Genomic DNA, 19872 nt, shown 5'->3' with positions numbered 1-19872 from the left:
ACCTACACACAAAGAGCTCTCACTCAAACCCTAGTCAATGTATGCTCTTACTCTTTGTTACACCTAAGATTGTGGGAAAGCTGTCACTCTTGAAAGAAAAGGTGCAATATGAAAGTGCTAGATTTTGTATGACATCCATTTGTGTGCATTTGTATGACATCCATTAGGTGCAATGTGGATGAGAAAAGAAATGATTCTTACTTTGTATACTCCTTTCCAAGATTCCATCTTTATAGAAGTGGCATGCAGAAAATGGCCACCTTTATCCCTTTTCCACAATCCCTAATTATAATTAGCTTGTGTTCTTAAAGGTGATAATAATATGAGACCTTTTAGGGTTCTTGAGTGTTAGGGCTCATGGTCATGGACATCATCACGCAACTCCAGGACCAGGTGAACAAGATCGCCTTCCTCGCCTTCAACAGCGTCGGATCCTTGCAGCGCGATGCAGCGCCGGTCCGCCTCTCGCAAAACTACCCGGATCCACAGGCACTAGCTCCTGGCGCGCCTCCTCTGCCCGGCCAGCAGCAGCAGCAGCAGCAGCAAGCACAGCAATCACAGCAGCCACAACAGCAGCAAGAACAAGCCCCGGAAATGGCATCGACTCTCGTCCAGGCCGCAAAACAGGTTTGGATTTCTCGCTTCTTTTTTCTTTCGCTCTTGCTCATTTTTTTTTTTCTTTGCTGGCGCTTTTTCTCAGTTTGATGCGCTTGTGGCTGCCTTGCCAATAGCCGAAGGTGGTGAAGAGGCACAGCTCAAGCGAATTGCGGAGCTCCAGGTACTCTTATTTTTTTCTTCATTGATAGCAAAAACAAAGTAAGATCTCCTATTGAGCAGGCAGAAAATGAGGAGATTGGGAAAGAGCTACAGCTGGAGCTGGATCTTGCAGGTTCACTATTGATATTTCTCTCAGCTAAACAAACTAGACACAAAACCTCGTCTTTTGTTTTTTTTTTCCTGCGTGTTTGATTGAAAAACACAGAAGAAGAGCTCAAACTAATGAGGGAGCTCTTCCACACAGCTGCGGATGACTGCCTTCGTTTCAAGCAGTTACAATGACAAAAGCTTTCGAGGAGGTGAGTAGAGTTTTCCTATTCACATCAGAAACTCCTGACAATTAACTTACACCACGCTGATCTCCAGGAACATCGCTCTTTGCAGCTCCATTCTGTTCCTGGCAGTTTGATCTCGAGCTCTCGCTCTCGCGGCCTGGAGCCCGATTCTCCTCCTCCTGGCTTTTTGAGCTAGCGGCTCCACTACCACCACTCTCCTCGCTCTTGGAATCCAGCTCTTGAACGGCAGTGAAGAGCGAGACTACGCTTTGAGCAATTTCTTCGACCACGGCTGCTTTGACAGCGTTTGATCCCCTTCGCGGCTGCTGCTGCTGCTGCTGCTGCTGATGGTTTTCCTGCTCCTCCATTGGAAACCAGAAATCAGTGACGATCCTTCGAGGACAAACACAACTTATGTATCTGTCACGAACCTCCGAAGGCAGCGTGTCTTCTCCTCATTGGGCCAAGTGTTCTTCCATTTTCTTCATCATCTAAAGACGCGTGTTTCCATAGACCGCCGTCCTGTCTGTCACAGCTTGGACGAATTCCAGCTCGCGTCCACTGCTGAGATAATTCTCCTGTGCAGGCCCGTCCCGCAGCTCACGATGATCCCCCTGTCCAGCCCTTCTAAATACCGTCCCTTTGAAAAATCTAGAGGCCGACCGCCAGCGTCAGTTACCACTCCCCCGGCTTCCTCCACTATCAACACTCCGGCAGCGTGATCCCAGATCTTCTCCTTGTAACCCGCTCTTGCGAATTTCATGAAGATCTCCGCGTCGCCACGAGCAATTGCTGCATACTTCGCCATACTGTAGACCCGTAACGGACGTTTCCTGCCAGGGAGACAAAAGTTAGTTTTTGCCGCTCGCAGAGAAAGACTTTCGCGTACCTCAGGCCAAGGCTGTCAGCAACTCCTTCCGTGAATGAATGGCTTGAGTTGGCCTTCTCGACGGGCTCGCAGAAAGTAGCTTGCGCTGGATCATCCACCGGAGAGACTGCTACCACTCGAGGAGGATTCAGCAAGAAAGAGCCATCCGAGTTCCAAACCAGGGGCTCCATCCATGCCTGTCCAGCTCCTTTCGCAGAGGTAAGAACACAGCCTTTGTGCCATTTTCCCGGTGGTGGTGGTGCGATCTTACTGGCAAGTCGGTAGTACTTCTGGTGATAGTTCAACCACTGCGGTCTCATCGGATAATTCGGGCAGCCGAGAACTCCCAGCACCACTCGGCCGTCTTCGATCATCCCCAGAGCAATAGCATACTGATCGCCACGCACGAATCCAAGAGTTCCATCCACGGGATCCAAGACCCAGCTCCTGCTGGAGCGAACTTCCGAGTTTCCCTTGTTGATAGCTCGGAGTACCTCGATCGTCCCGAGCTTGCGCGATGGAGGAGTGAGACCGACCACCGAGGCTTGGGACAGGCACTCATTCACCACTGCTACGACCCGCTGGAGCGTCTGGATTCCATTCATTCCTTTCAGGCCTTTCGTGTCTTCCTCGGCTATGATCGATACCTCCTCTCCAAAAGCTTGGGAGAGCACCCAGCTAACGACTGCTTGGACTCCCCAGTCTAGAACAAGCAAGAACAGCCAGAGAGAATGAGCTCAAACGAGAAGAATTTTTCGCGCAATGGATTACCTGCGACTGTGACGAGCGATTTATCGTCCTTGGAACCGGCATTCTCTTCTTTCCGGAGAATTCTCTCCTGGACACGCTGCGCGAGCATACAACCCAGCTGCACAGCTCGAGCAGCCACTTCCAGTTCTTGGGCATAAACTCCCCTTGTGATTTTCTTGTCATTACCATCGCGATTGTGTTCTAAGCATTGCGGCCGTGGCTGCGCTCTGGAATCGATATTCCCAGTAGTCTCGCTCGACACAGCGCTCGGTCGCCAGCTCCGCGCCCTGGGAAACGCGAGAGATCCTACACTCCAGCCACGCGCATTTCTTGAAATCTCGCGCAAAGAATCGAAATTTCCGAGCATACCTCTGTTAGGCAGTGCCGCCGTGGATCTATCGACTCCCTGGCGGCTCAAATCCACGCCAGGCGCTCGAAGGATCGCCCCTGCTTCCATCGCCCGCCCAGGACGATCTACATTTCCTCCCAAGAGCCCTAAACCCCTGTAAAACCCGCCCTAGGATTAACCCGTGTTTATTTAGCACTAGCCAAAATCCCACTATGGTAATTAATCCAGCATCGTTATTAACGCTTTCTCTGGAGCGCTGTACGAAGTTATCACCGTGGGCGATGCGGGAGTGTGCGCGGCCTGGACACCAACATGGTTGCGCGGAAGAAGTTCTAGACGCATGCTTCCAGCTCGAGAGTGATGCGTTCTTCCATCTGTGTTTGCTCCAACGCTGCTCGAGCGTTTTGCGGCGATTCGCTCCTTCCAGATCCTTCCATCCTACACCGACAAAGGCGAAGTGGCCATCGCTGTGAGCTCTCTCCGATCCAGTCGATGGAAGTTCTAAGCAAGAACAAGACTTAGAGAGGAAGAACTTACATGAACGATGCACGGCTCTGGATGCGGACACTTGATCGGGAGGATGTTTTCTGGGGGCTCAATTGGCTCTTCCAGTGGCAACAGCATTTCATTCTCCGGCTTCCTCTCGTGATGCTGCTGCTGCTGCTCCTGCTGCTCGACAATGAGCTCTTGCTCATTGGAAACATGGTCTTTTCCTGCTGAGTGTTCTTCTTCTTCCTGGAGAACAAGAACTTAGAAACTTGGAACAGCATTTCTATAGCGAACTTTAAACGATCAATCATACCTCGTGGTGATGATGCCTGTGTCGCAGCCGAGAAAAAAGGCCCATCACTGCAAAAGGCGAAAAAACTGTTCTTCCTCGAGGCGAAAAACTCTTTCTTTAAACAGCACAAGTGTAGAGACTTTCTCCAGACAAGTGGGGAACTAGCCAAATCTTTCTAGAATCTACACGAAAAACTGGTGAGCGAAAGAGAAAGATTAAATCAACATGATTTGAGAGCTGCTACCAGTCATTGCTTACCAACGACTTACTTACCACCAGCAAAATCAAACTCGGCAGACAAAACATGCCACGTTCTTCCGGATGAGCTCGAGATTCTTTATAGCCGATCCGTTTCAGAGCACCATATCTTCTACCTTTTTTTTTCCCGGCCCCAGAATCGCATCTACTCAGCGTTGAGCTATCTATCACCACTCTAATCTTGTCCCTGGTAAATCCCTGTGCCTGGAAAGCTGATCTGCGAAGAGCTAGACTTCCAGAGAGTTGATCCTGCCGGTAAACACCCCCTATAGCTGTAAGAAGTGCCAAAGTAGCTAGCTTTCACAAGGCACTGTAGCTGCTTCTTCCTGGTGTTCTTCGGTTCTCCACCATGGCTTCCCAGCTCGAAACCTCAACACTTCTCCTTCGTCTTTCCAGCCGATTTCACAGGACTGGAGGCCTATTCCCAGCAGCGGCTCAGAACCATGTAGAGAGATCCACTTCTTCTCGAGCTGCTTGGACTCGGCCGGAGATTTCTCAATCCCCGCTTCTTCATCGGCTATCTCCTTCTTCCTTGTGTCTAGAAATGGATCTAGCTCGGGGTTTTCCAGCCGCGCTGCCGCTGCTGGCATGTAGAGAGAATCCCCTATCAGTGGAGATCCCAAAGCTGAAAATTGTGCACGGAGCTGGAGGAAAAAATTTGTTTCACACGTAAGCAATGACCACGAAAAATATTATTGTCACCTGATGTGTTAGACCCGTGAGCAGCTTCACTCTACATTCGTACGCAAACTTGGACTTTGTCCACCCGCAAGGCTGTACCTGATACTCGGACAGCGCGGCTTCTGATGGCCACGGAACCTGCTTGCATTCGAGGACGTGCATCACGCACAACTGCCATCCCAAGCGTTCGTCTACGGCGAATAAAAGTTAGAGAAAAGCAAAGCCATGACAAAGACTAGAAAAGAGAACTTTTTGCTTACTGTTGCTCATGATACGCGGCGGGTACTTATCAGATCGCATGTAGTGAGCAGTTTTTCCGAGAGGAACTGGAGCTGCTGCCAGCGCCAGATAAAACTTCTCCACTTTATTTTCCTGATGAATGCATAGCTTTTCGAAGTTAGTGCCTTGCTTTAGCTACTGCGAGTTTTATAAAGCCGACCTTGAGAAACCTGTGGAAGCGTGAGGCAAACTCATTGTTCTTTGCGAGTAGCAGGCTTGAGGAAGAAAAGCACACAAGAATATCAGGACAGATGGTATCACTGTCGAAAAAAATTACCAGCCTTCGGTGCAATTGTCCAGCTGATGCGTCGTCACAAGCGGCTGCTCAAGATTCAAGGCTCGTGTGGCAAAAGTCGAACAAATCTCCTCGACGTTATCCACGCTTCCACCGACCTGTGCATCAAAAGCATGAGCACGGCTGATAAAAACTCGAGAACAAACGTACCGACACACCCGCTGGCTTGTTTAGCACCACAAAAGACTCTTCGTTGGCAATGATCCTTGATCTCCAGTCAACTTCATAGCATCTGGAAAAACGGGAGAAAGAAAACTCTGACAACTCAGTAGAACAACTCTGATGGAACCTCGGGAACCGCTTGGGATGGACGTGGACACGAATGTACGATCCGGGCTCGGCATAGTGATTTGGATCCGTCACCCTTTCAGGCTTTCGTGCTTCCACCAAAGAAACTCTGTCAAGAACCGGCCATTTCTTCGGCGAAGCTTTCTTGAAGAGCTGGACTTGCTGAGGAGTGAGGTTGAGCGGAGGCTTGGGACAGCGCAATGCGTGATGGACAGCGCCAAAGGACATCAAATCGGCCACATATCTACGCAAACCACCCAAGCTTTCAAGCCAAGTTCCTTTCGAAGAAACAAACCGGGAAAGTTTTCGATGCTTACTCTGATGGAAGCTTGAGAACTTCGCTGACGATACTCAGCACGGTTCCTTTTTTCTTGACCAAGAGATGCTCGATTCGTGGGCCAAGTTGTGTAGAAGGGCAAGGAAGCAAGCGCTTATATCCAGTGCCCGGCCTGGAAGAACAAAGAGGAAAATTTGAAAGCTTTACCTAGAGAAAATATGTGCTACGCTTCGTTTGAACAGCAGAAGGAAATGTAGCAAACCTATCCGCAGATGTTACTCCTGGAGTCGTCAAGATCGTCGCAATGGAGGCGGCCTCTTCGTCCGCGATCTTCTGCGCGGAGGGCTTGAGATGATATTTGAGGCCGCGAGATTGCTGCTGGGAGTGGCATTGCGAGAGCGGCGAAGCAAAGCGACGAGCTCGGCGCAGCAATGCCGCGGCCATAAACCTCTCCAAAAACCCTAGCGCATATCTTGCGAATATGCCAGAATTAAAATTTTACTGAGTATTAGATTTCGTGGGTTCGAATCCTGGCAGTATCGGGGTTTTCATTTTCCCGCTTTCGCGTTCTAGGGTTCTTACTCTAGATGATCTCTTCGCAGGAGGGAAAAGATGATCGATTTGGCAGCGCAGGCTCGTGGTTTGGATTATCAAGGCGCGCTGCAAAATCCTCCCATGTTTCTTGCGACTAGCATCATCAAATGGAGGGCATACATTTTCGTGGCTCGTCTCATGGAGCTTTCTAGAGAGGTAAGCGCATTGCTATAAGAAAAAACCCCTGGCTTGGTGCCTCTATGAACAGGAAGTCAGGAACTCGCCTACAATCCTGGTTCTGGCTCTTGTGGAACAATTCCAGGCGAGTTTTTGGTGTTCTTTTCTCTTGGATGATCAATACCTGACATTGATGGTTTGGTAGTGGATGCCAGGTCTCCAGTGTAGCAGGTCCCTTCATCCATAGGCTGGATGGATTGTCAAAAAATATCCCAGGTACTCACTCGTGAGTGGAAATTCGAAGGCGACATGGCCCTTGTCGTTAATTTCTTAAAAGAAGTAAGCTTCGCGGCCCTGGATGATCTTACTGCAATGATTTTCCAAAATGCTACAGGTACTTTGCTTCTGTATGGTTCTCAAAGCTAGAGGACATACGTTCTATACAGCTATGGTTTCCATGCAAGGAAGCTATAGCCACGTTTTCGAAGATGACTAGCAATAATGCTCCCTTGCTGCAGTGGTTCTTCCTAAGGTGCTCGTATAAAACTCATCTCTTACAGAACTCTCGATCTCACTTTCCTTCTCGCATCTGTTTTGCAGTGTACACTCTGAACCAGCCAGAAAACTCTCACTTCTCGAGGCTTCTCACAAAGTAAGACTAGTTTCTCACTTGCTTTTGTCTGGTCCTCATATTTCTCCTTTTCTCCCTAGCTTATTCCTCAAGCGATCAACACTGCTACTCGAAGATGGCTTCCAATGACAACATGAAAAGGCAAGCAACAAATCTTCGGACGTGGCTGTCACGAAAGGATAAAATAGTGGCGGCTCTCGTGATGGTCGGCGCGCTCTGTGCAGCAGTAGCCGTGATGATTTTCGGCAAAATACGCTTCTTTGGAGCTCAGAGCCTCGCGCCAGAGTTTTACAGCGATCTGATCCAGGAAGAAGGCTCTACTTGCTGGGAAACAAACTTCTTTGCCACCACTTACGACCCGTTCTACAAATGGATCGCCAGCACGTCGCTACCATCTGCTTTCAAAGACCTTCCGATCGAGCGTGCTACTCTCGGTTACCAGCGAGCGAGTGTATGGCGAGTTGCCGGGAATATGACACGGCACAACACCAGCTTCTTCTACAACTCGCCGGATCCACACGTTTTGGGAGGGGTCATAGCTCGGAAAAGCAGCAGCTGGATATGGACTATGGTCATCAACTGGGGGATGAGTGTCCGAATCTGCTTCACCACCACCGATCCTCTGCAGAATTCTTGCCTGTGGACGACTCCAATCGTCTGGACTGGAAAAGAAGGCGAATTTGCACTGCTCATGTCCGCGGTCCCGTTTCGAAGAGCCTCGGCCAACCCGTACCAGGAGAGAAATCCTTATGCCAAGCATGGAAGCTACCTGAGCAACTTTGCTGGGAACGCGAGAACAAGCCAGTGCCTGATGATCAACGACCGGGTCGACAAGGGACGCTACTGGCAGTACATTTACTCCGGCAAGCCATGCAAGAAGTCCACACCGATCGTCTACACGCCGGACATCATCTCGTACCTTGCGTTCCCGAGCCACCAGTGTGCCTGCAAGGGCTCGGTTTGCTTCGTGGGACTAAACATCACCGGCAGCTCGACTTCGGACGAAGATCTGCGCGTGAAGCTCAACTCCAGCCGCTGCGAGGATAGCAACTCTTTCTGGGGAGAACCGAGAATAGCCGATGTCCTCGTCTCGATCGTCTACTTCTCGTACAGCTCCCGGTGGGATCTACACTTGGGGATCAACGTGACTTTCAACGTGTCAGAGATGCTCGAGGCACAGAAGCGTGTGGATGACTGTGTCCACGGGTGGCTGCAGCAGCGGGAAACCAAGCCAGGTGCTCAAGACGGCGCTGCTCTCTTGAGCTTCTGCTCGAGACCAGGCGAAGTTGTTCTCGAGGCGATTAAGAAGAGCGCCAGCGTCTTCGAGAAGTACCAGCAGCGGATCCTCGAGGGAGCGATTCTAGACACTCTGGAAGCCAAAGTGCCAGTGGAAGTCACGGACGACGTGCACTGCGGGATCGAGCGTGGCCAGATCGATCGCGAGACTTGCCTGCTGGGGCTGGACGAGGTGAAGACCAAGCAAGAAGCGGAGCTGCTGCTCAAGAACCTCCAAGCCTTTGCTCGAGTGGCGGACGTGAAACGGGTTGGAGAGCGGGAGTGGAAGAAAGGCTCGTCCAAGAGGTCGGACGTCTCGATCGAGATTGTGACGACGCTGCTGGCACTGCTCCTCACCGTCGCCGGGATGCTGAGCAAGAAGCTCCAGGACGTGGAAGACATGGTGCTCGACTGGGCCGCGGACTTCAAGGACTGGGTGAAGCGGAGGATTGGGATGCACTTCTTTCGAACAGGGATCCGGGGAGTGGTGATTTGCACAGCTGCAATGTGGAGCATGTTTGCTCTCTACAAGAGCATCGGAGACATCCAGACGGAGCCCGAGTTGGCCACCTCGGGGACTGTTCTTCAGAGGTCCAACGAGATCTACTTCCTGGTGACGACCACTTCGAGCATCCAGATCACTCCAAAGTGGATCGTGTTTTGGATGGTGTGCTCATTCGTGGGGCTGCTCTTGGTTGGAGCGCTCCTCTACGTCTATTTCCTCATGTCCTTTGTGGAGCTGGGCTTAGAGGCAGAGGCAAAGCAGTTGGATCGCCAAGAAACTTTTCCATAGCATTGCTCTAATTTAGCTTAAGATTATAAATAAACTTTTATAAACTTTTGATAGTGAGAATATTTACCCTACTATGAAGATGGCTTTGTTATTGGTGATGGAGTATCTGGCGCCTGAGGATCTCCTTAAAATTGACAGAGCTACAGAGGGATATTATCGCCAGGAAGTGGTACAACATTTGGTGAAATCCGGATGGTTTAGGACAGCTTTGGTAAATCTCAACAAAAGATGTGATTCTCAAACGTTTGAGATGGTGTTGTTTAGCTTGCCGAAGGAGGTTTCTGCTATGTATGCAAGGGACGCAAGGGACGTGCTAAAGCAAATGAAGGCCCTTAGCTACAAACGCAACCTTAGGTTGTTTGAGAGAGCAAGAACGGAGTGGAATTTATCACGAGAGATGGCGTTTGATTTGTTCTCGGAGGCGAGAGGCGAGATTGATTTTTTCATGAGAGGCGATGAGGCTGGGGCAACAAGGTTATATGACTACATGCTAAACATGTGTAAAAGCTGTGATGAGGCTCTTGCTTTTGTGAGAGAGGCACGGTCAAAAGGCTTGAAGCTGAACGCAATCAGATTTGCAGCCCGGTTAGTGGGAGAGGATCCCTCACAGATGGCTAGGGCTACGAGTTTAATAGTGGAGGCTGGCGATTCTACTTCGGAGGAGACTATCTACGGGAAGATCATCATAGAGATGGCATCTTCTTCGACAGAAAAGGCTACAAAAGCACTGCAGCAAATGAAGTCTTTTGGGTACAAGCCTTCAGTTGAGCTGTATGACAAGTTGATAACATCTGCTCCATCCCAGTCGTTTCATCTGTTTCTTGCAATGGCGGATGAATGTGAGGTTGCAGCAACACCAAAGTGCTACAGGTTAGTGCTAAAGCATTGCTGCAAAGGGAGTTTTGACAATGCAATGAAGGTGGTGAAGGAAGTAAAGCGAACGAATGCCATGGAAGTTGACGACTTGGATGTCACAGAATGTGTGTTTGAATTAGTGGTGTCTCACTGGGTGCCTGATGCTGTTGCACTGCTCATGGAATTTGGAAATTACGATGAAAAGGCTGCAATTGTTATGAAGAGTCTGAGGATCAGATATGAAAAATCACAAATACAAGAGTTTTTTGAGAGCTTGGTTGCATCAGGTGATTACCGGGTCTATCCTTTATGTTGTAAGGAATTCTTCACACCCTTCAGAGTTATGCGCAAGGATAAGTGTTTTGTGCCTATGAGTCTTCTACTCTCGTTTCTGCTGGTGGATAACCCAGACTATGAGACGTGCATGGGGGCAATCCATTGTTTAAAAGCAGCACACATGTTTGGAGAAGCAAAAAGTGTTGCTGCAAAGTTCCTTCGTTGAAATTTATCCTTTATTCTTATAATTGATAATGTTTTAATCTTCAATGAAACATTGGAAGATCATTTGAAACACTTAGAGCTTAGGGATGTTTGAAGAATATGCTTTGAAATTTGACTTGAGATGCCCTACTCTGGAGAGGAGGACGATGGCTGGGGTGGCCCCAAAGTGCTCGGCGCCGGCGCTACGCCCGCTAGGGTTTGGCGATCGATGGCAGCGGAGAGCGTTTGCGGTGCCATCGGCGGCGAGAGCGCGCCGTGCCAATGCGCTGGTTGCGCGATCCAAGTAAGATTCTCTCTAGAGATCGCATCGCGAGAATGTGGCTGGGGATTTGGCTTGCTTTTCGCTCCAGCGAAAAGATTTGCATTTTCAGCTCCGATGACCGCGTGCCTTTTTGTTTGTCTAGATTTTCGGAAGTGGAAAGCATGAACAAACACTTTGGAATCAAAGGCATTGAGGTTGAGAGTGGTCTGGGGGATCTTCCGAAGGTAGTGCTGTGTAGCTCTGAAGGAAGGTAGTGATTTTTACTCGCGTTTGGATTTTTTTCTACAACTTTTTCGTTTTTTTTCTTCTTCCAGCACTGCAGAGATTTATCTTTTTGGAGCGTGTATCACCTCGTGGAGAACTGTTTCTGGAGACGAGCTGCTCTTCGTGAGGCCAGATGCGGTCTTTGATGGAACGAAGCCAATCAGGTGACGAGTTTTCAAGCTTCTCGAGCAGTGATTGATGACTTGCGAATTTTTTCTTTTGTAGTGGTGGGATCCCTCATTGTTTTCCTCAGTTTGGACCAGGTGTTATGCAACAGGTGTGTGCATGCTTTTCTTACGCTTCGCTTATCTATGAATCGTTTCGATAACAGCATGGTTTCGCGAGAAATGTTCCATGGACGTTGTCGACGACTGAAAACTATTCCGGCTGTCCCTCCGTTACTCTGGAGCTCGGGCCCTCCGATTACAGCCGCAACATGTGGGACTGCGACTTCAAAATCGAGTATAAGGTGTCTTTTTCTCCACTGATCTAGAGCATTGGGACTTATGATCTCCCGCTTTCTTTTCAGGTTACACTAGAGCCGGAAGCTCTCAAAACACACATTCATGTAAAAAATGTCGACAACAAAGAATTCTCGTTCACCACAGCTCTCCACAACTACTTTCACGTAAGCTTCTATCCTACTTGCTTGGCTTGTGGAGGACTAAGTTTAACTTCCAGGCAGCCATTGGTGATGTGTGTATCAAAGGTTTGAAAGGATGTAAAACTCTGAACAAAGACCCCGATCCCAAGAATCCAACACCCGGTGTCGAGAAGAGGTAGTGATATCGCTTTATTCTTTTCGTTTTTGATCATCGCTATGATACTTCTCTAAGATGTTTTCTTCTCCAGGGACGAGATAACGTTTTCAGGATTCTACGATTGTATGTACTTGAATGCCCCGAGAGAAGTGATACTGGAAAACGGCCTCGGCAATACCATCTCGATCAGAAACAAAGGGTACGTAACTTACGAGTCCTTTTTTTTTTCTTGAGCTTGGCCTCTCAAATCTCGCAAACTTCAGGTGGACGGACGCAGTGCTCTGGAATCCATACCTGACTTTGAAGGAATCCTACTTGAACTTCGTCTGCGTCGAGAATGCCAAAGTAAGTTTTTGCTCGATTCGATTCATCCATTTCTTTCGCTCTGGAATTCTGGAATTCGTGTGTGTCTAGCTTGATAAGGTGGTGTTGCAACCTGGAGAAGCGTGGGCAGCGGAGCAATTCTTGAGAGTTTGTAGCGAGTAGAGAGGTTTGTAAATTCGAAGAAATTTTTTTCCGAATCATCGATGTTCTTGGTGGTGTATACTTTGGACTTAGTTTTCTATGGGCTCTTTTAAAAGAGATGGCATTCTTCTCAATAGATTCGTCTTGTGCGCTATGGCGCTTCCATTTTTTAGGTTTGCGCGCGTGCGCCAGGGATCTGTGCGATGTGCCGCTCAAGAAGCGGCGCCACGATCTCATCTGGAAGAAGCAGCGCGTCCGTGTCGCCAAGGCGAGGTATGGATCGATCGATGTGAGTTTTTGCATCATGGCAGCGCAACGATAGCTGAAATCGATCTCTTTCTGGAGCAGGCCAGAGAGCTACTGCTACGATCGCCTCCTCCCTTGCCCTGGCGATGATCTCCCAGTGCGGATCGAGCATCTCTTCGTGGAAAAGAATGGGAATGTGGTGGATTACCTTTGCCAGGCTTTGTCACTGCCATCTCTGTGAGTAGCACGCATTGTTCTTCGTATCATTGCGTGAGTAACTTTATTCTTTTCTCGCGTTTGTGCAGATATGTGAATGATTTGATCGAGTTTGGAGCTGTCTACCATGCGCTGCGATGCTCCGAGCCGCCCGAGACCGCTCCAAAGGAGCATATGGAGTTTTACAAGAGAGCTCTGGCTATGGATTTGCCTCGCGTGAAAGGAATGTCGGTCCAGGAATCACAAAAGGCTCGAAGAATCGTGAGTAAGCACGAAGAAGTTGAGGCTGGCTCTTACATGCGAGTACACGTCCATCCCCGGCGTTTTCCCAGGCAAGAAACTCTGGCTGGTTGCTTTTTCTCTCTTGTTTATACTCGTGTTTTCTTTGTGGTTAGATGCTATGAAGTGGACTGGAAATCCAGGATCCTGGCCGAGAATGATCTCTTTGTGGTCTTGGACAAACCAGCTGGTGTGTCGGTATGTGAATTTTTTTTTATTCTCATCTAGAATGGATTCGTGAAAGAAAGTTTCATTCAGGTTGGAGGCAGTGTTGATAATCTGGAGGAATCGTGTGTCACTTTTGCATCTCGAGCACTTGGCATGGCGTTTCCTCTGCTCGTTACGCACCAGATTGACAACTGCACTGAAGGATGGTAAAGGTTTGCTTTGCAAACTTACTTAGTTCATTGCTTTCTCTTCTCAAAAAGTTTTCTTTTTCCTGCTGGCGTAGTGTCGTTCTTGCCAAGGATAAGGATTTCGTCTCGAACTTCAATCGGCTGCTACGGGTCTGAGATTGAAAACTTTTATCTTTTCTCGATTCCGAGCTTAACAGATTGGAAAAAAACAGACTAGAAAGGTGGACAAACGGTACCTTGTTCTGGCGGCTTTCCCAGTTCCGCTAGGAATCGTGAGCCATTACATGCGGCCGGATCATTTCGCTCCTCATCTTTTAAGTCAAGGTATCGTAGTAACCATGCCAGAGACTGCTACTAAGTAATCACCTTTGTAGACAAACGCCAAGGATGGCACTTGTGCTCGATGGAAGTCTTGCAATGCCACCAAGTAGAATGGCCGTCGGAGGCACGACTACGCGAGAATGGTGTCAGCAATTGCGAGTTGGAGCACGATGGTCACGCTTACGAATGCGAAGTAAAACTTCTCACCGGAAAAACACACCAGGTTCTATACAGCTCTCTCTTTTCTTCTCCGACATACAGACCAAGCTTTTTAACTCTCAGGTTCGAGCTCAATTCGCTGCTCTCGGAGCTCCCATTCTCGGCGACACGATTTACATCCCAGCTGCGATTGCTCGTCGGCAAAACCGTGCGATCGATCCGGTTCTTCGAGACGATGGCCAGTGGAGCGAAGAGCGAGAAGAGAGATGGATCCTTCACCATGGATCCAGCGCTCCCAAGCTAGCGATCGGCCTCCAGGCATCGTCCATTTCGTGGATTGGCGACACAACCATCGATATCCTCCTGGTGGACGAAGAACCGATTGATCGAGAAAGCTCACAAAGTAACTTTAGCTTCCACGCAAGCAGTCCTTGGTGGAGAGCTACGTAAAATTTTTGCCACGGTAATTAACTGTATGGTAGAATATGAATCCGTCGATTTGATGGAATCTGGGCCGTCGATTCGCGCCAGTGGACAATTGGAGCTTTTTTAGCTCCCTTTAGGGTTTAGAGGGAGGAGGCGATGGCGATGGCGATGGCGAGGTAGCGCGCCGAGAGAAAAGGTACCGGAAATTCGACGCAGAGCTATGGATGCATTCCCGCAATCTCATCATCTCGCGGGAGCCTACGCGAATTCTTCCAGAGCTGCTCCATCCAGCTATTTCGCGCCGCCGATGACGATTCCGGCCGAGCCCTACGCGGGTAATCTCCCCGCGTCGCTGCCTTTGAATTCCCAGCACCTCTCCGCCCTCAAGCAAGAGGCCGAATTGGAGGCCTTGCTAAGCTTCCCGGACGATTCTTCCAATCCGGGCGAGAATTTTCCACTTGGCTCGGAGCGGCCGACTTGGGCGGAGGCGGAGCTTGTTCCAGAGGACGACATCATTGCCACTTGCTGGAATGGCTTTCCCAGCCAGAATGGTGGCCTGCCACAGGTATGAGCTCCTTGTTTTCTCTTGTTTGTGATCGATCGAGAGCTTTGTTCTGTGTAGGAGGCTAGTGACATGCCGTCAAACGCTCTTGGATTTGCGAGCCAGCCATCGACGTCCGCTGGCACTGCTGCCTTGACCACCTCACCGATGCTCAAGCAGCGTTTGAGATGGACTCCGGAGCTACACGAGCGGTTTGTGGATGCTGTGAGCAAGCTCGGTGGCGCTGAAAGTAAGTACTTTTGATACATCCATCCACCCACCCATCCATTCTCTGATGTGTTTTTTCTTTTCTTTGATGATAGAAGCGACGCCAAAGGCTATCTTGACAGTCATGGACGTGCAGGGGATAAACATTCTCCATGTCAAAAGCCACCTCCAGGTGTGTTTTGTGCATTGAGCTTTCATTCCAAAGCGTCAAGCTTTTGTTTGCAGAAGTATCGCCTCGTAAAGGACATTCCAAATTATGGCGAAGGTAGCTTTCGTCCGGACATGAATAGTTCATGCTATGACTAAACCCGTGTTTGTGCTTGTGTTTCAGCAAAACCAGAGAAGAAGAGAAACACTGCTCCAAACTTTGACGCGTAAGCTCTTGGAGGAAGTTTCTTTCTTTTTAGTACTTGTTCCTTATTTCTTTCTCTGTTGCTTGCTATGGCAGGGCACTGAGGGTGCAAATAGAAGTACAGAAGCAACTACACGCACAGCTGGAGGTAACGTTTTCCCTTTCTTCTTTCCAGTGTAAAACTCCGGGTCCTGTTCTTTCTCCAGCTACAACGACAATTACAGCTCCAAATTGAAGCACAAGCGAAGAACTTGAAGAACATGTTTGAGTTCCAGCAAAAGGTTGAGGTGAACCAGCAGTGCAAGAAGGAGCCAGAGGAGGCTGCTCCAGCAGCGCCGCAGTCGACAGTAACCGAGGCTGCAGCTAGCGTCTCGTCAGACGCCGAGTGCCTTGAACCGGCCTCCAAGAAATCCAAGATTTCGGAGGAGCAAAGGCAAAATTCTATCACCATTGACGACGAGAGATAGAGATTGTATACTAGCGGTTTCGTGTCAATGGCATTGCCTCTAGAAAAGGACACCATGCCTCCGAGAATAACTGTAATCTATTCATTTAATTTTCAGCTATAACTTTCAGAGATCACTCTTGCTGCGCTCTTTGGAAGGTTTGGTACGCTCTTCTGCTTTGGATGCACACTTGACCACTACACAATCTCGGATTGCCGTACCTTAATCTTTAGGCTCTTTGGCTTGCGAAGCTCCAAAGGATACCTGCGAGCGATGGTGTTTAGATAATTTTTATCTCATAAAAATCGATGAGATACAAACCATCTGCGATTGTCCACCTGGAACGCATACATCTCGTTCATAAAAACGCTGTGCAGGCAAAAATCATTAGTTTTTCTGATGACCAACACATGCATTCAAACCTTTATCATCAGTATCAACTACACCGCCAAACAAGATGGCTCGTCTCTTGTGGACAACACGCACAAATATCTCATCTAAATAAACAGCAAGCTGAAAACCAGTTCTAGCTGAAGGCCAGGAAGCTTTGCCACTGCAAAAGGAAATCAGTTTCGTTGTTAAAAAACAAGGAAGAACGATGAGGGACAGAAACAAACCTTACAATTGTCTAAATCCACACTTAAAGATCATTGAAGTACCTGTGTCAAAAATTCAATATTAAACATTTACACTGCTGAAACAGCTGACCTTTCTTCCCTCAGCGTGTCATAAAATCCACCAAATGGAATCATTTTATGTTTGTTTATGGTCTTGTCCTTTCCGTTTAATTCCTAAATTAACTCTTACACTACAGCTGGCATATGCACTGCTGGCAAAGTTCACTTTTTACTCGTGCTCTCCACTGCCCCTTCGATCCAGGGCAAACTTCCATGGAGGAGGAGCGACGAGAGTGGATCCCCTGTCATTCTGTCAAGGAGATCAAGGAGGCTCTCGCAGCGAAGCGGGACAACAAGCGGCACTTCAATGCGATTCGGTTTTATTGTGGGAAGATCTGGAGGCTGGAGGCGCTTGACACATCCAAAGGTGAGTTTGTTGATGAGGTGAGTGCTACCGTCCAGTGGTTTGGAGGCACAGAGGAGGATCTGATTGGTGTGCTCAACTGGTACATTTCAAACCCACACTGGTTAGACGGGGCTCTGGATGTGGGAGATGCTCCTGGTGATGGCAGTTCGTCTGCTGCTGCTGCTGCTCACATTGACATTCTCAAGGCCGCTTTGGTACCACAGCTCGACATCAGATTCATCCACTTCGCTGCCAGGGTCGCTTGTAGGTTGGGCATTCCCAGTGATCGAATGCAAAGGGTGGCAGAGGGCATTGCTCCTCCTCAGCAGGGACAGGATATTCGCCAGATTGAGGTGCAGAGGTTTGCAAAGCTGATGATGACAGAGGAATTCAAAGTCTTAAAAGGGCTACAAATCTGGTGGATAGGCGAAGACATCCTCACACCAACTCAGGAGCTTGAGTTGGTCTTTGCTCAGCTCGACTGCTTGACAGAGCTCTGCTTGCGCAATGTTCGGAACCCAGAGGCTCTACTTAGCCAACTCCTTAGGAAAGCAGGAAACAACTTGAAACATCTCGAATTGAAGGGGAACAGGATGACAGTGGAAGGATTTGGGAAATTGAGTAGGGATCTGGCAAGTCAGGAGTGCAAGGTGGAAGAGTTATCCATCGTTGATACGGACATTGGCAAGGAAGGGTGGGAACAGGCATTTCAGCATGGCATTAGCAATAAGCTAGTGGTACTGGTGGCACTGTTTCCAGAGGAGGCAGGTGAAGCACTCTTCAAGGCACTCACGAGTCCAAACTGTTCACTGCAAAGACTATACCTGGATCGGAAAAGTGATCCTGGAGTGTTGCCATGGGTATGCAAGGCTCTTCAGGAGGGCACCAGCCTGTCAGTTTTACATTGCCGAGAAATGAGACAGAGTGAGGACCTGAGCAATGCAACGGGCCTGGGTGAGGCCCTGTGCAGCGCTAAGTGTGGCTTGGAGGAACTCCGCGTTACTCTTTATCCAGGTGATGGTGGTGGATGGTTGGGCAAAGCGCTACAAAATTCCAATTGCAAGCTGATCAATCTTGTACTTTTTCCGCCCAACGAGGGAGGAGGAATGGTCGGTGACAGCAGTCTGTGGTCAGCTCTCTCAAGTCCACATTGTAAGCTGCGCCATTTGAAAATATGGGCTAGCAAGGGAGAAGATGAGTTAACGTTGGAGTTTGCCGAGGGCATAGAGAAGAGCCAACTGGAGCATTTGGGTATATGGTATTGCAAAATCACGAATGGGGAGCTCTTTTGGAAAGCTATCAGCAGCTGCAAGTATCTGAAAGCTTTGTCATGTGACTCGGAACTGCCATGGAGGTGCCTTTTGGGAAGCAGCATTGAAGACTTAAAAATACGTCAGGGAGAAATTGAAAAACTGGAGGATCTTTGCCAGTTGCTGGGGGATCCAAAATGCAAGGTGCGCAGATTCAGGGCTCCTTTTCTTGATAGCGATGCACAGAAAAGACAAATTCTGGCTGCCCTGGAGGAAAACTACCAAAGCCTGATCGTGGAATTGCTTGAGATAGGCCGTGGTTCTGAAGCATTCAAGCAGAGGTGTTCTGGTCTTTTAGAGCGGAATGCAATCTTCCAGCAGAGTGCATTCAAAGACTTTGACAACCCGTCAACAGCAAAGCTCTTCTTGTGTGGTGCTAGCAGGGTTGGAAAGACCACAATAAAAAAAAACCTCTGCCGCAGAGTGTCTTGGTTTCCATCATGTCTCCAAAGGCATGCTTCAACAGCAGGCATTGAGCTGCAACCACTTGTCTATGCGACCACCAAACAAAAGCTGCTCATTTGCGACCTGGCTGGACAGGAAGAGTTCCATGCTTTCCACCAGTACTTTCTCAGAGGAAGTGAGAAGGATCTCTTCTTGATCGTATGCAAGGTGGAGGATGGCAATTGTGAGGTTTTCAAGCAGAATTTGGTTTATTGGCTGAGGTTCATTGCTTCACATCAGTCAGCCTCATCCAAAAGGAAGCCCAGGGTCTTGATTGCCTCGAACTTTTTCACTCCAGAACCCGACTTTGCCCCAAAGGACGTGGTTTCTGCAATAATCTCCGACAAAGGCTATGGGCAAGTACTTGAGATTGGGATAGATCTTTATTTTGAGGTGGTGGCCACTCAAGTGAAAGATTTAAGGGGGATAAAAACCATGTTGGGGAGTTGCTTGAAAGAACTGCTGTCAGCCCAACAAATACCACGGGAATGTCTCAAAGCAAAGAGGAAATTGGTACAAGATCCAAGTCACAAGAAGGTCATACCCCTAGATAAAGTTGGCAAAATCCTCTTGCCTCACAGGAGTTCCAAGAATGTTCTCAAATTCGTCTTGCAATTTCTACATGATTCTGGTGATGCAATTTACTTTGGCTTGGGACATGAAGAGGACGACATTGTGTCTCAATTTGTCATCTTAGATGTCCAATGGTTTATCAAGGATGTGGTGCAACTCTTCATACATCCTGAGACAAGCAAACTCAAAAGTCAAATGGAAACACATAAAGTTAAACTTCAGTTGAAGCAACAATGTGGGAACCAAGACAAAATAGTGGAGTACATTCTTGGAGTGCTCCATGAGATGGGAGTGATATTGCCTTGGGATGATACATGGGATGGGAATTGGCATAACTTGCCCAAAGAGTTGATAATGCCAACACTATTGCAAGAAGACTATTCACCTCCAGGATATTTATTGTCAATTGACACTCAAAAAAACCACAACTACTGGGGCAGGAGGTTTGAATGCAAAGACAAGGACTTGAAATTGTTTCCTGCAAGTATTTTCACAAAGATCCAAGTTAAACTTCACAAATTAAGCAAGAAAGGTTTTAGGCCTGGGAATGGATGGG

General features: G+C 48.6%; 6 protein-coding genes across 10 annotated transcripts; 5 read left to right on the top strand and 1 right to left on the bottom strand.

The window, feature by feature from the left end:
- The first annotated feature begins 281 nt into the window (after positions 1-281).
- On the top strand, positions 282-1257 carry LOC9646159 (mediator of RNA polymerase II transcription subunit 21). 2 transcript variants are annotated; one of them, XM_024666610.1, is made up of 5 exons: positions 282-627; positions 701-778; positions 838-889; positions 983-1076; positions 1144-1257. In XM_024666610.1, exons 1-4 carry the CDS (start codon positions 358-360, stop codon positions 1057-1059), a joined length of 477 nt encoding a protein of 158 aa, XP_024522378.1. In that variant the 5' UTR covers positions 282-357; the 3' UTR covers positions 1060-1076; positions 1144-1257. The 2 variants fall into 2 exon arrangements, with proteins under 2 accessions (XP_024522378.1, XP_024522377.1); XM_024666609.1 differs by lacking the exon at positions 1144-1257 and having other exon boundaries at positions 287-627; positions 983-1102.
- Positions 1067-4338, bottom strand: LOC9646158 (PAP-specific phosphatase HAL2-like). The gene is made up of 6 exons (XM_024666608.1): positions 3822-4338; positions 3557-3754; positions 3040-3457; positions 2692-2976; positions 1942-2623; positions 1067-1885 (listed from the first exon to the last, which is right to left on the bottom strand). The coding sequence occupies exons 3-6, from the start codon at positions 3125-3127 to the stop codon at positions 1582-1584; spliced, it is 1359 nt and encodes a 452-aa protein (XP_024522376.1). The 5' UTR covers positions 3128-3457; positions 3557-3754; positions 3822-4338; the 3' UTR covers positions 1067-1581.
- A 2467-nt stretch (positions 4339-6805) lies between these two features.
- On the top strand, positions 6806-9350 carry LOC9646482. 2 transcript variants are annotated; one of them, XM_024666641.1, is made up of 3 exons: positions 6806-6928; positions 6984-7121; positions 7190-9350. In XM_024666641.1, exon 3 carries the CDS (start codon positions 7336-7338, stop codon positions 9286-9288), a length of 1953 nt encoding a protein of 650 aa, XP_024522409.1. In that variant the 5' UTR covers positions 6806-6928; positions 6984-7121; positions 7190-7335; the 3' UTR covers positions 9289-9350. The 2 variants fall into 2 exon arrangements, with proteins under 2 accessions (XP_024522409.1, XP_024522408.1); XM_024666640.1 differs by having other exon boundaries at positions 6806-7121; positions 7190-7241; positions 7301-9350.
- A 1431-nt stretch (positions 9351-10781) lies between these two features.
- On the top strand, positions 10782-12452 carry LOC112343337 (putative glucose-6-phosphate 1-epimerase). The gene is made up of 10 exons (XM_024666622.1): positions 10782-10927; positions 11049-11156; positions 11221-11334; positions 11396-11447; positions 11502-11639; positions 11700-11798; positions 11852-11949; positions 12023-12130; positions 12195-12276; positions 12346-12452. The coding sequence occupies exons 1-10, from the start codon at positions 10791-10793 to the stop codon at positions 12415-12417; spliced, it is 1008 nt and encodes a 335-aa protein (XP_024522390.1). The 5' UTR covers positions 10782-10790; the 3' UTR covers positions 12418-12452.
- A 42-nt stretch (positions 12453-12494) lies between these two features.
- On the top strand, positions 12495-14481 carry LOC9646481 (RNA pseudouridine synthase 6, chloroplastic). Of its 3 annotated transcripts, none has more exons than XM_024666620.1 (9): positions 12495-12669; positions 12745-12879; positions 12948-13190; positions 13254-13335; positions 13396-13511; positions 13589-13643; positions 13706-13817; positions 13868-14037; positions 14097-14481. In XM_024666620.1, exons 1-9 carry the CDS (start codon positions 12515-12517, stop codon positions 14421-14423), a joined length of 1395 nt encoding a protein of 464 aa, XP_024522388.1. In that variant the 5' UTR covers positions 12495-12514; the 3' UTR covers positions 14424-14481. The 3 variants fall into 3 exon arrangements, with proteins under 3 accessions (XP_024522388.1, XP_024522387.1, XP_024522389.1); XM_024666619.1 differs by having other exon boundaries at positions 13691-13817; XM_024666621.1 differs by having other exon boundaries at positions 12528-12685; positions 13691-13817.
- A 41-nt stretch (positions 14482-14522) lies between these two features.
- Positions 14523-16102, top strand: LOC112343338 (protein PHOSPHATE STARVATION RESPONSE 1-like). The gene is made up of 7 exons (XM_024666623.1): positions 14523-14964; positions 15022-15190; positions 15264-15340; positions 15394-15433; positions 15500-15542; positions 15617-15668; positions 15727-16102. The coding sequence occupies exons 1-7, from the start codon at positions 14620-14622 to the stop codon at positions 15985-15987; spliced, it is 987 nt and encodes a 328-aa protein (XP_024522391.1). The 5' UTR covers positions 14523-14619; the 3' UTR covers positions 15988-16102.
- Positions 16103-19872: the final 3770 nt, after the last annotated feature.

The sequence above is a fragment of the Selaginella moellendorffii genome, unplaced genomic scaffold (genome assembly GCF_000143415.4).
Source record: "Selaginella moellendorffii unplaced genomic scaffold, v1.0 SELMOscaffold_144, whole genome shotgun sequence".
In the NCBI taxonomy this organism is placed as follows: domain Eukaryota; kingdom Viridiplantae; phylum Streptophyta; class Lycopodiopsida; order Selaginellales; family Selaginellaceae; genus Selaginella; species Selaginella moellendorffii.
Note: the sequence above shows the minus strand (reverse complement) of the source record. Positions and strands in the feature narration are given on the sequence as shown.

Bases quoted from the DNA above. Each gene is read 5' to 3' on its own strand.
- LOC112343338 (XM_024666623.1), top strand. From the start codon at position 14,620: ATGGATGCATTCCCGCAATCTCATCATCTCGCGGGAGCCTACGCGAAT. The intron at 14,965-15,021 runs GTATGAGCTCCT...TGTTCTGTGTAG, and splicing joins AGAATGGTGGCCTGCCACAG to GAGGCTAGTGACATGCCGTC. The intron at 15,434-15,499 runs GTAGCTTTCGTC...CTTGTGTTTCAG, and splicing joins CATTCCAAATTATGGCGAAG to CAAAACCAGAGAAGAAGAGA.
- LOC9646159 (XM_024666610.1), top strand. From the start codon at position 358: ATGGTCATGGACATCATCACGCAACTCCAGGACCAGGTGAACAAGATC. The intron at 628-700 runs GTTTGGATTTCT...GCTTTTTCTCAG, and splicing joins TCGTCCAGGCCGCAAAACAG to TTTGATGCGCTTGTGGCTGC. The intron at 890-982 runs GTTCACTATTGA...TGAAAAACACAG, and splicing joins GCTGGAGCTGGATCTTGCAG to AAGAAGAGCTCAAACTAATG.
- LOC9646158 (XM_024666608.1), bottom strand. From the start codon at position 3,127: ATGGAAGCAGGGGCGATCCTTCGAGCGCCTGGCGTGGATTTGAGCCGC. The intron at 2,624-2,691 runs GTAATCCATTGC...TGCTTGTTCTAG, and splicing joins ATCGCTCGTCACAGTCGCAG to ACTGGGGAGTCCAAGCAGTC. The intron at 1,886-1,941 runs GTACGCGAAAGT...TCTCCCTGGCAG, and splicing joins GCTGACAGCCTTGGCCTGAG to GAAACGTCCGTTACGGGTCT.
- LOC9646482 (XM_024666641.1), top strand. From the start codon at position 7,336: ATGGCTTCCAATGACAACATGAAAAGGCAAGCAACAAATCTTCGGACG.
- LOC9646481 (XM_024666619.1), top strand. From the start codon at position 12,515: ATGGCATTCTTCTCAATAGATTCGTCTTGTGCGCTATGGCGCTTCCAT. The intron at 13,191-13,253 runs GCAAGAAACTCT...CTTTGTGGTTAG, and splicing joins CATCCCCGGCGTTTTCCCAG to ATGCTATGAAGTGGACTGGA. The intron at 13,336-13,395 runs GTATGTGAATTT...AGTTTCATTCAG, and splicing joins ACAAACCAGCTGGTGTGTCG to GTTGGAGGCAGTGTTGATAA.
- LOC112343337 (XM_024666622.1), top strand. From the start codon at position 10,791: ATGGCTGGGGTGGCCCCAAAGTGCTCGGCGCCGGCGCTACGCCCGCTA. The intron at 11,640-11,699 runs GTGTCTTTTTCT...CTTTCTTTTCAG, and splicing joins ACTTCAAAATCGAGTATAAG to GTTACACTAGAGCCGGAAGC. The intron at 12,277-12,345 runs GTAAGTTTTTGC...GTGTGTGTCTAG, and splicing joins TCTGCGTCGAGAATGCCAAA to CTTGATAAGGTGGTGTTGCA.